Source organism: Chiloscyllium plagiosum, unplaced genomic scaffold (genome assembly GCF_037043375.1).
Source record: "Chiloscyllium plagiosum isolate Xiang-an unplaced genomic scaffold, Cpla_swu_hap1 HiC_scaffold_17, whole genome shotgun sequence".
In the NCBI taxonomy this organism is placed as follows: domain Eukaryota; kingdom Metazoa; phylum Chordata; class Chondrichthyes; order Orectolobiformes; family Hemiscylliidae; genus Chiloscyllium; species Chiloscyllium plagiosum.
Genome location: NW_028270155.1, coordinates 21187769 through 21200897, shown reverse-complemented (window position 1 = coordinate 21200897; position 13129 = coordinate 21187769). Strand labels below are relative to the sequence as shown.

General features: G+C 41.4%; 1 protein-coding gene across 3 annotated transcripts in view; it reads left to right on the top strand.

The window, feature by feature from the left end:
- LOC122558251 (uncharacterized) overlaps window positions 1–13129 on the top strand; it is a 183007-nt gene that overhangs the window by 157524 nt on the left and 12354 nt on the right. For all 3 annotated transcript variants that reach the window (XM_087995736.1, XM_043706624.2, XM_087995734.1), the window contains 5 exons: window positions 2574–2669; window positions 5109–5266; window positions 6658–6793; window positions 9644–9735; window positions 9907–10034. In XM_087995736.1, the coding sequence (XP_087851862.1) occupies window positions 2574–2669; window positions 5109–5266; window positions 6658–6793; window positions 9644–9735; window positions 9907–10034 (610 nt within the window). The remainder of the gene's footprint in view (window positions 1–2573; window positions 2670–5108; window positions 5267–6657; window positions 6794–9643; window positions 9736–9906; window positions 10035–13129) is intronic.

Below are 13129 nucleotides of genomic sequence, written 5' to 3'. Positions count from 1 at the left end.
ATTGAATTTTAGATACTTCAATTTAAAGCCATAAAGGCTGCTTGAAAAAATTAAATTTATTGTAGAATGGGCAGATGTATAATATATAACATTGAGAATATGTGATGGGCGATGTATATAAAAAGGTGATGTGTATGACAGGTGGGGTATAGAACAAATACATAATGAGGTTTAGAACAGATGCAGAATAACAGTTGGGATGCATAACAGGTAACATGGAAATCACAGGCTGTGTTGATAACAGGAGGGATATAGAGCTCGAGCCTGAACTTTAGTCCTGGAAAAGTGGAAAAAGTGCAAAGGACCTATTTTGCTTTTGCTGGTGCAGTCACATGCCATATCTGACACGAAAAAATACCCTCCACAAAAGGAGATGAGTGCCATTCCCAAGGATAATCATAAAAGGCTTTTTAATGTGAGTCGGACATTCTCAAGATTATTGCCAAGGATATAGCAGCTGAAGTAACAGCTCTTAAAGGGACCATTGTAAATGACTGAGATATTAGATAACTGTATTTTTCCAATTTCATTTTTGGATCAGAAAGAACACAAATGCTGTCTGCAGACCCTCAAAAGATTCTGCTACAAGGCAATCTGTTTCCATATTTCCCCAGGCTCTGTCAGTTCTTATCTTCCCGAAATAACTGCAGAGAGGCTGGCATCCTGTCACTAAATTACTGTTTGTTTACATGTGAACAGGACATAGGCTCTGACCATCCAGCTCAGAGTCAGTCCCTCGAATGAGGAGACTCTCTGAATCTCCTGTTTATATCTGTCAGCCAGGTCTCAGTGATTGGCCCAGGTTAACAACCCCAATCAGGGATCTCATATCCAATGAGCTCCTCCTGGCCCACATTCCAAACACTTTCTGAACCTATTGCTTCTGTATTGCCTTCACAGAGGAGCCAGTAGATCCAACCTTACTCCCCATTTGTGAATATACTGAGCCTGCCACTAAAAATTGCATTGTCCTTGTACCATTGATCACATGAAAGGGCGTACAGGCTCTTGTTACAGCCCAGGAATCTGTCATAGAGTCATAGAGATATACAGCATAGAAACAGACCCTTCGGTCCAACTCATCCATGCCGACCAGATATCCCAAACCAATCTAGTCCCCCCTGCCAGCATCCAGCCCATATCCCTCCAAACCCTTCCTATTCATATACCCATCCAGATGCCTTTTAAATGCTGCAATTGTACCAGCCTCCACCACTTCCTCTGGCAGCTCATTCATACATATACCACCTTTGGTGTGAAAATGTTGCCCCTTAGGCCTCTTCCATATCTTTTCCTTCTCACCTTAAATCTATGCCCTCTAGTTCTGAACTCCCCCACACCAGGGAAAAGACTTTGTCTATTTATCCTATTCATGCCCCTCATGATTTTATAAACCTCTATAAGGTCACCCCTCAGCCTCCAACACTTCAGGGAAAACAGCCCCAGCCTATTCAGCCTTTCCATATAGCTCAATTCCTCCAACACTGGCAACATCCTTGTAAATCTTTTCTGAACGCTTTTAAGTTTCACAACATCCTTCTGATAGGAAAGAGACCAGAATTGCATGCAATATTCCAACAGTGGCCTGATCAACATCCTGTACAGCCACAACATGATCTCCCATCTAACCAATAAAGGAAGGCATACTAACTGCCTTCTTCACTATCCTATCTACCTGTGACTCTACTTTCAAAGAGCTATGAACCTGTAGCTTGTTCAGCAACACTCCCTAGGACCTTACAATTAAGTGTATAAGTCCTGCTAAGATTTGCTTTCCCAAAATGCATCACCTCGCATTTATCTAAATTCAACTCCATCTGACACATCTCAACCCATTGGTCCATCTGATCAAGATCCTGTTGTAATCTGAGGTGACCTTGTTCACTGTCCTCTACACCTCCAAGTAGCAAGTCAGGAGAGGAGTGAAAAGCATGAATTCACTCAAGTGTATCTCCTGTCGAATCATGATATTAATTATTGATAGGCGTCCAGATAAACAAAGGAGACCCTGGCCACTATGTCGATACCACTTAAAGGAAATGTATGGTAATGAAAAACTCTTATATTAAACATGGAGAATAAAATAAAACTTACATTGAGATGGAATGGTGTAAAACTTCATTTCTAAGATTCAGTTATTGTGAAGACGTGTCTTGTAATAGTTGCGTACAGTTAGTCAATAATATCTTCAATAAACTTGTCAGGTTTTAAGGGCACATCAGAGCAATAAACCTATCTGCTCATGTTGTCCATTAAAGTATATCTCCAAAGATGTATTCTTTTCTCATTCATGATATCATAAATTAGGAATTGAACATGCAGGGCATCCTACGTTATACTTTAAATGATTATTTAGTGAGACTGGAGGGTGTTAAGTTGTGCTGCAGTTTTTCTAGAAAGCAACTTTAGCCAAAATGTAATTCTGTTCTTTTACCTCAGCTCCTTTCAAAGTTCCATGTGACTGCATTTGGAGACGATTACTAGAATGCTTGTCAGAAATGCAATTAATCATTTAAAACATTAACTACTTTGAAAGAATCTGGGTCAAATTGTTTTAACTTCTCTCTAACTAGACTGCAGTATCTTGGCTTCTGTCCCAGGAAAGTGGAGATGCTGGTTGGAAATTCCAAAACTTCTTAAAGAAACATGGCTTTCGCTGCCTCAGAGAGGTAAGCCCATAGTACTGACCAGATGGTGTAAATGTCTTGATGTAAGTACTGGACATAAGATTGTTCACAAAAATAGTATGTTAACAAAAATAACCAGAAAGTTAACAAATAGCTTTCAGAAAATGTTGAAAGTACTCTGTAGGTCTGTCATAATCTGTAGAGAGAGAACCATTTCGAGTCAGTGACCTTTCATCTGAACCAAATTCAGATGTTCTAATGAAAGGACACAGACCGAAATACTGGGCTGGATTTGACGTACTCCCACTGGTTGTGTTCTTGATGGGGTGATACGTATTAAAAGGTGGGTGTCTGTCCCACCACCTTCACATCCACCCCTGAGCTCACCCCCATAATTTGGAGCATTGGTGGTGCACTATATGGAAACTTGTTAAGAACTCGAGTAGACCCCAATATTATTCTACCCATGCCATCATAAAGTTGGATGGGCAGGAGCTCTTTTTTTAAAACAAGCTTTTATAAATACAGGAAGGGAGGGAAGGATATTATTGTCAGAATGTTCCTTCTGTGTGTTGGAGGCATTTGCTCAGGAATAGTACCTTACTTCCTTTCCACACATATGTTAATATCCACCCCCATTCCCAGCACTTCCTACACCAGGAGGACAATGCCTCACAGCTCCCAACTTGCCTGGAACCAGGACTCCACTCGGTCATCTTTTCTCAGACTCATTGCAGTTCCAAGTGCCCACTATGAAAGTCTGGTGCTGGTGGGCTGCTGAAGATACTGTCAGTTCCAAAGATGGAGCCTCTCCCACTGAGGGGGCAAAGATGTCCTTTTTAAACCAAATTTAGGCCAGCCACAGTGCATTATAGCTGAAGGATAAGCTCCATCCACACCTATCAATCGACTATTGACTTTCTTCCTGAACCCCACTTCCCACTCCAACCTTTTTCGCCTGTACCAGCTCTGTCTTTGACTTTATCTTCTTTTAAAAATGGTGCCAGACGTGCTGCTGATTATTTCCAGCATTTGATGTTTTTATCTCACACATTGTGCAACACTTTGATTTTGTAGAATTCTGTCTTGTGTCCAATTGTATCATTTTTGTTTAAAAAAACTGTATGATTTCCACAGCACAAACTTTAGACTGCCACAAATGTAAATGTTACTGACTGTGAGGAAGCTTGTGCAGAGCATTAACATCTGCATTGACTCATTGGAATGTAAGATCCCGTTTTGTCCTGTAAATTCAGTATAAGTCTGTATTAAATGGCTCAGTGGGTTACTTGCTGGATGAAAGTTTGCAGATCACACAGACAGCAACTGTGAAGGTGAGGCTGCTAACCTTCATCTGTCAAGATTGGAACTTGGCAAATTCCGATTCTACAGTTTCTTGTGTGTGTATGAACATTCTTTGTTCTTGCTGTCTTGTACTTCTTGTACTGTAATACAGTGCTACACATTTTGGTTGCTTCACATGGGATAGGCGAACTGCCAGAGTTATTCATAATCCCATTGTCAGCTCACCCAACAGAGAGGAATACTGGATGTTACATGGCATCGACTGCAAATGCCATCCACAATAGTTAAAACCCACCAAAGGTGAATCATAGAATCCCTACAGTATGGCAGCGTGCCATTCTGCCCACACTAACCCTTTGGGGAGCATTCTACACAAACCCACCTCTGTAACCCTGCATTTCCCATGGCTAATCCACCTAACCTGCACATATTTGCACTGTGGGAGGAAACCAACACAGACACAGGGAGAATGTGCAAACTCCATGCAGAGAGTCTCTCAAGGCTGGAATCGAACCCAGGTCCCTGGTACTGAGAATCTGCAATGCTAACCACTGAGCCACCCTTCGATGAAATGAATGCACCCAATATTGGGTAAAAAACCCTCTACTATTTTAAATAAAGAACAAATTATACAAATTATGTCATTGCATTTTGAAAATTTCATCAGAATCATTTAATGACACGTGGCAATCTATGCTGTCTTAATTGAGTTACAGCTGATATTTAACTGACCAAATGTAAGTGGGAATTTCAGATCCCAGATTTGATTAAATATTTTAAAAAAACTCATTCAAGTTATGAATTGTAATAGTTGCATCTAAACCATTATTTCATCTGGCATCCGTGATTCAGATATGGATTTCCATTGGCAAAATAATGACACAGAAAATTACAGTGTAGAAATAGGCTGGTCAACCGAACAGAGCAATGCCAGTCTGCAGCCCCTACAGGGCTTCCCCCTGTCTTTATAAAATCTTACCTTCTCTCCATGTCCCTTCCTACTTATGGATTTATCTAATGTCTTCTCATAAGTGCATCTGCATGGATTATCTCAGTCACTCCTTGTGGTGGCAGGTTCCACATGGTAATCGCTCTCAGTTCATTATCTTTCAAAAGGTCATGATGATAAGCCTGAAATATGTTCATCGATGATTATAGTCTGACTTTCTTTGACAGGCTGAATTCCATGAAAAGTCATGGATGAGTCATCCAGTAAAGCTACTCCCAGCAATCCAGAGAGCTTTGCAGAGTGGAAAAGTGATTGTTGATAAAGTCGTACTGTCTCCGGAGGAAGCTATTGCTTCCATAAGTTCATCAATCTCATGGATCAGAAAGTACGTGCAATTGGTATATGATTGGAACATGATAGCTCTTGATGGTAGACCTTAATGATTAACTTCTGTGGTGTGGTACACCATAAAACCAAGCTTTTGGTCAGTAGCCCTGTTATTTCTTCTGTGAATCAGATTTTGGCTTTTATGTTAATGATCTAATCATCAATTTCTCAACGGCAATTGATTAACACTGTGGGGTTAGTATATTTAAAGCAGTAAAGCAAGTCGTAAGTTATGAAGCAGACGTTCCAACAAACCAGCTGATTTCAATGTGTAGTTTACAAACTCACAGCAGAATAGCCTGCAGGCTGAGTTGTAACATTGTATACACCCAGAGCATGGACGGTTTAAAAGTGAATTCTGTTAAAGGCAGGTTTTACACACAACTTTTCTACCACCAAAGAAATTTATAGCACAGAAGGAGTCCACAGTCAGTTCATCATGTCTGTGCTGTCTAAGAAAAGCATGATTCAGTCTAAACCACAGCCCAGTTTTTGCTTCTAGTGGAAATCCAATTATTTTTTCAAATATAATGAGGCCTGTAGCATCATTTGAAGTAGTGAAGTCTAGATCCCACGACCCCTTCAGTGAAAACATTTTCCCACAACTTCTCCCCACTCCTTTGATTAGTTACTTGAAATCTATGCGTCTGCTTATTGAGCTTTTCATCTAAGGGAAACAAATCTTTCCTATCCTCTGCATTTAGACTCCTCATAACGTTATTGTGCAATGACATTTCCCCTCAGCTTGCTGTGTGTTGTGGAAATTAAATTGACTTGACTCAATTATTAGCAAGAGCAATCAAAAAGAGCTTTATTCATTTTTTTTAACCTCTGTATTGCAGAGGGGCAACCTGCACTTGAAAAACAATGCCTTGTGCAAGGGCCCTGAGCATAATTCATATACTTGTTTTATACTGTTTCTTATCACGCTCTGAAGAACAAAGGCTGTGAAGATTTGAGTTGTTATTCGTTTCATTCCCTTGTTGTGGACGTACTGTTCTTATATTTTTCTCTTGTTGAATGTTTACAAAGTTCCGCAGAGACAAGCTGTCCCTCGACTCCAGACTTCAACAAAGTGTCAGAAAGTTTAGTAAAGCATTGTCTTTCAGATTTCAGAGTAAATGGATTTCAGAGTAAATGTTAATTTCGCTAATTTTCCATTACATTGTGTTACAAAGAAAACAAACCCTCTTGCCTATCCAATCTTACCTCATAACAAAAACCTTCCAGTCCTGACAAATTCCGTTGTACGCTTTGTGTGTGATGATTCTGAACAGTAAATATAATGAAATTGTTCAAAATTGGGTGGGTAATTGTACAGAATAATCATTATTTTACAATTCTGATGTTGTATGAAAATCACTATATAAATGCAAATCTTTATTGTAGGTATATCGTGCGCTTGATCTTACCTGAGGCAAGAAAAGCTATTTCTGATAGAGAATTGTTTAAAGCAGAGGCAATAAGAATGAATGATGTTTTTAAGACTGCTTATTGGAAACTAGCTAAACTGATGGTTCTGGAGGTGAGTACCCATTGTCATTTATTCATTGACACTACAGAACTGTGCACTCAGTGAAATTAGAATGATTTCCATGTCATATTCATGTTGATTGTGAGCTTTGGATAAGAAGACATTGTCACACTTGAATCCATGAAATCCTGGTCAGATCAATACATAGCAATTGAATCACTGAATCTCATGCCAGAGCTTGCTTCAATAAATATATTAATTGAAGTATGAAATTGCATCCTGATTTGTACAGTAGCACAACCAATTAGTGATACAAAATATTCTCTCACTGGTTGAAACCAATAATTCCTATCTCAGCTATAGCACAGGGTGGGTACAGGTGAAAGTCAGACCACTGAACACAGGAACAGAAATCCGAGAATGAATTAATCTTCTTGCTCATCCTGTCACTGATTTGAAGAGTGCAATTTGGCCATCATTGGACACAAGCCTATATATGGAAAAGGCCAACAAAGAGAATAAAACCAAAACTGGCAGAAAAACAGAAAATGTGATGGATTGAGAATTTCATGTCAATTGAAATTACAGTGAAAATGCATCAGGCAGATTTTGATTTTGGGAGTGAGCCAAAGAAACGGGCTGATCTGTTTGTCACAAACACTTGCTGTGAGGGTTGAACCTTTTTCATCTAAGGACCTCAGTTGGACTTTACTATAGTGTTAATTCTTGTAATATGAACACTGAGACTGGCCTCTTAGTGACTGGGCTCTTCCTGAAGAAGGGCTTATGCCCGAAACGTCGATTCTCCTGTTCCTTGGATGCTGCCTGACCTGCTGCACTTTTCCAGCAACACATTTTCAGCTCTGATCTCCAGCATCTGCAGTCCTCTTATTGAGAACAAGTATTAGAAGATTTATTTAGAGAGTAAATAAATACATTACAGCTTTAACACAGACATTGCTACAGTCTAGGCTATATCATTTAATAGTCTGTTTGATTGACTGGCTGTCCTGATAGATGAGGTACGACAGTGGCTATTCCAGGTGGAGTTGATACCTTTATACAGGAATATCACATAGCATGACATCACACTATTTACATCACTTTCCTCCCTTAAAGATATATTCTTGCATGGTCAAATACACATGAAATATATCAACAGTGGCCATGTACTGTTGGGAATTCTTGTAGCTCCCCAAACTGCAAGTTGTGCCTTAAATGGGGGAGGGTGGAGTTAGTGAGGAGTATGTGGTTTGGCCAATGACAGAGTAGAAGCTGTTTGATGGACTAGAAGACATACTCATGCTGCTGTTGAGCTCCAGAGAAATTCTTGAACAGACTGACCTGTGCTTTTTCTGGAAGTTCCTTTAAATCATATTGGTGAGGCTACTGCAATGTGCAGAGCATGTGCAACAGATAATCTGCCTGTTTGGAGCTCCAAGATTACAATTAGATCCTCTGTACACGGTAGGGCCTTGATTAATATGTAACTGAAACAGGCAAGTGTACTGTTGTGATGCCAGGGAAAATGGTGAGTGGTGTACCAGGAGGGGCCATTAAGTACAACACCATCACTGTTGTACTGTTAATCCTCCATGACTGCCAAGTTAAACACTTGGTAAGCCAGCTATATTTGACCAGTTGAATACAATAGAAATGTAAGTGTGAAAATTTGAATAACATAAGCAGGGAGGTAAAGCATACCATCGGTGATTGTGTAGGGAGGTCTGTGGTGCACTATGGTCCCTACCTCTGAGTCAAACATTCAGAGTGCTCAGTTTTGTGTCCCACCCCAGACTTGATGGCCATGGAAGGTGCCTGTGATAACATGGCCAACAGGTTGGTTATCACCTTCTGGTAGGCCTATGGTAGGAAGGAAAAGTGAGAGAATTTCCTGGTCAGTCACAGTCATGAAGTAACTGCAGCGTAACAGCTTCCCACTGTTAATAGACTTCAGATGTAGGTTCCTGGACTCCATGCCTGCCCTGTCATTGAGGGACAGCTAAACAGAAAGTGATTCCTACTCGTTAGTGACTCTTCATGGCACTTCAAAAACAATTAATTAGTTGTGAAATCCTTTGTGCCATCTTTGATGTGCACAGAATCCTGATATGATTTTAAGATACCAATGGCTGATGTGTGTTGCCATATGCACTCTGCCTATTCATTCCAGGCATGGAGTATCAGACTCTTTTAAAGGGACACTGCATACGGCTCAGGAGACAACCAAGGAAATTATTTGTCTGATATTGCAGTCTGGCATCTGTCCCTAAATAGATGCAGTGTCTCATGTTTTTCTAACAGAAGTTCTTATTTAATTTTTTTAACAACCTCGGTGCAGAGATTGAAAAATGATCTGGCTGAGAGAACAGGAACACAAACTATGGTGGTTAGGTGGGGTAAAAATCATGTGCTTTGACAAATAGAAGAATCAAGTCCCTGATCAGCACCACTTCCAGCATCAATAACATACAACTCAATGGAGAATGCACAATGTGACTGGTGAGCCAGTGTATGACTGAAGGAACAAATATTTTTGACTGTGAAGATTGCTCAACAGCATCGACCAATTTGTACTCATGAAAAATGTTACTTCATTTGCCCATGTAAGACAAGAAACTTGTGAAAGAAAACAGACCAGTGACCAACAATGTATTAGTGAAGAGTTTTATCAATTACCGGAAAGATAAACTTCAAACAAAAGCTTAAAAAAACAAAAAAAATGCTAGAAAACATCAGCAGTACCTAAAGATCGATGAGACTAAACGGGTGCAACTTAATGCTTTCTTTTGAGGCCAGTTAGGAAACTAAGGGTTGGGATTTATTTAATCAAAGAAAGCTTCATTTGCCCCAGCGTACACAGTAATATGGAGGATTTAACCTTTTTTTTTATTATTTTAGGGTTACTTACCAGATGAGGACTTGCTCTTCTTCCTAACTCATTCAGAAATTGGACAAGTTCTTCAGCTGAAATCAGCAAACATCATCTCAAAGTATGTAGCTGCCTTATTTGGGAAGTTAGTTAAAATGTTGCGGCATAAATTTAGCTAGATTTGGTATTTGTTCTGATGTTCATCTTTAAACATAGTTCTAGTTCTGAAAAAGACAGCCAGTCAGTGCTCTATTTATAGTGAACTGATACAGACATTATCACCTTGATGCAGAGCCCAGCGACGGAGAAGGTTACTGGAAAGGCAAATGGGTCTGCAATTTAAAGAAATGAACATTGGTAAACCTGTGCCAATTGACCAATATCAGGGTGAGGAAACTGGAAGAAAAATAACTCTGAGAGGTACATATTTTAATATTGATGTGAATGCAACATTATTAAGGCCTGAAACTGAATGTCTTGCTTATCAGTTTTGGTGCAATGTTTGTTGCTAAATATTAATATTTAACACTTTGGTCACATAGCTTATTTCTTTAGTCATTTGTTTAAGCATTGGGTAGAAGGTGGAGGGGCCTGTGGTGATTTTGGTCTCTAATGTGCATTCCTGTTGTGTGTATCTGTCATAGAGTTACAGCACAGAAAAAGGCCCTTCAACCCACTGACTCTGTGCCAGTCAAAAACAACCACCTAACCATTGTAAATGTTTTGGTATTGCAAGTATACTTCCAAATATTTAAATGTTATGAAGGTCTCTGCGTCTACCACAATTACAGACAGTGAATTCCAGATTCCTGCCATTCTCTGGGTGTAAATATTTTTCCTCACATCCCCTTAAACCTCATGCCCCTTAACTTAAATCTAAGACCCCTGGTCATTAATCCTTCCATCAAGGGAAAAGATTATTTGTGTCTACCCTACTTATGCCCCTCATAGTTTTATATGTTTCTGGAATAGCAATGCATAAATATTGCACTGTGATCTTTTTGTTTGTTACTTTCTGAAACAAAAGCAGCATTTTTTTTCAATAATCAGGCAGTCTCTTTTATTTTAACTTGAGTTTTCACTATTTTCTTAAGCCCACAGTCTTCACTGCAAATACTATCAGTGTTATCAATACACGCACATGGCTATACAGAGGAACCTTGATTATTCTGCATTCGATTATCCGAATATCAGATTATCCAGCAAGATCACAAAGTTCCAATACTTGGCTAAACAATGTTATCTGGCAGGAGATGTGGCAATGTTATCTTTCTTTCCCGCCGTACCGACCAGTACCCTTCCACTGACACCCTCCTTCGACTGACTGAACTGGTCCTCACCCTGAACAACTTCTCTTTCCAATCCTCCCACTTCCTCCAAACGAAAGGAGTAGCCATGGGCACCCGCATGGGCCCCAGCTATGCCTGCCTCTTCGTAGGATATGTGGAACAATCCATCTTCCGCAACTACACTGGCCCCACCCCCCACCTTTTCCTCCGCTACATCGATGACTGTATCGCGCCGCCTCGTGCTCCCACGAGGAAGTTGAACAGTTCATCCACTTCACCAACACCTTCCACCCCGACCTCAAATTCACCTGGACAGTCTCAGATTTCTCCCTCCCCTTCCTCGACCTTTCTATTTCTATCTCAGGCGACCGAATCAACACGGACATTTACTACAAACCGACCGACTCCCACAGCTACCTGGACTACACCTCCTCCCATCCTGCCCCCTGTAAAAACGCCATCCCATTCTCCCAATTCCTTCGACTCCGCAGCATCTGCTCCCAGGAGGACCAGTTCCAAAAACGCACAACCCAGATGGCCTCCTTCTTCAAGGACCGCAATTTCCCCCCCGACGTGGTCGACGATGCCCTCCACCGCATCTCTTCCACTTCCCGCTCCTCCGCCCTTGAACCCCGCCCCTCCAACCGCCACCAGGACAGAACCCCACTGGTCCTCACCTACCACTCCACCAATCTCCATGTACAGCGCATCATCCGCCGTCATTTCCGCTACCTCCAAACGGACCCCACCACCAAGGGTATATTTCCCTCCCCTCCCCTATCAGCATTCCGTAAAGACCACTCCCTCCGTGACTCCCTCGTCAGATCCACACCCCCCACCAACCCAACCTCCACTCCCGGCACCTTCCCTTGCAACCGCAGGAGGTGCAAGACTTGCGCCCACACCTCCCCCCTCACCTCCCTCCAAGGCCCCAAAGGAAACTTCCATATCCGCCACAGATTCACCTGCACCTCCACACATATCATCTATTGCATCCTCTGCACCCGATGTGGCCTCCTCTATATTGGGGAGACAGGCCGGCTACTTGCGGAGCGTTTCAGAGAACACCTCTGGGACACCCGGACCAACCAACCCAACCACCCTGTAGCTCAACATTTCAATTCCCCCTCCCACTCCACCAAGGATATGCAGGTCTTTGGACTCCTCCATCGTCAGACCACAACAAAATGACGTTTGGAGGAAGAACGCCTCATCTTCCGGCTAGGAACCCTCCAACCACAAGGGATGAACTCGGATTTCACCAGTTTCCTCATTTCTCCTCCCCCCACCCTGTCTCAGTCAAATCCATCAAATTCAGCACCGCCTTCCGAACCTGAGATCTTCTTCCCGACCTCTCCGCCCCCACCCCAGTCTGACCTATCACCCTCACCTTGACCTCTTTCCACCTATCACATTTCCGACGCCCCTCCCCCAAGTCCCTCCTCCCTACCTTTTATCTTAGCCTGCTGGACAAACTTTCCCCATTCCTGAAGAAGGGCTTATGCCCGAAACGTCGATTCTCCTGTTCCCTGGATGCTGCCTGACCTGCTGCGCTTTTCCAGCAACACATTTCCAGCAATGTTATCTGGCATTTAATTATCCAGAATTAGATGAACCGAGTGAAATACTCCCCACTCAGGTCCTTCGGATAATTGAGATTCCTCTGTATACGGAAACTAATTATCTGTAGTGAGCAGTGTCTTATTTCTATAATCATATTAAACATAAGATTTGGAAACCCAGTCAGAAAATGGAACTCAACCAATCTTTCAGCATTTTGAGTCTATAGCCAGTTGGTTGCACAGCCTTTAAGAGCATCCTTAACTGCCATAATACTTACATGCTTAAATCCTCCTCTGAATTACCACATATTTTGCTAAAAATCACACAACACCAGGTTATAGTCCAACAGGTTTAATTGGAAGCACACTAGCTTTCGGAGCGACACTCCTTCATCAGGTGATAATGTAGGGCTAATTCCTAACACAGAATTTATAGCAAGAATTTACAGTGTGATGTAACTGAAATTATACATTGGAAAAATTGATTGTCTGTTAAGCCTTTCATCTGTTAGAATACAGTGATAGTTTCACTTCTTTCATGTGTAAATCACAAAACCTTTTTTTTAAAAGGTTGCATTCTTGGGTTAGCTGTTAACAATGGTCTTTGAAGGCATCTCTCCCTGACATACACATAAGCCACTTACTAGGATCTCCAGCCTAGATC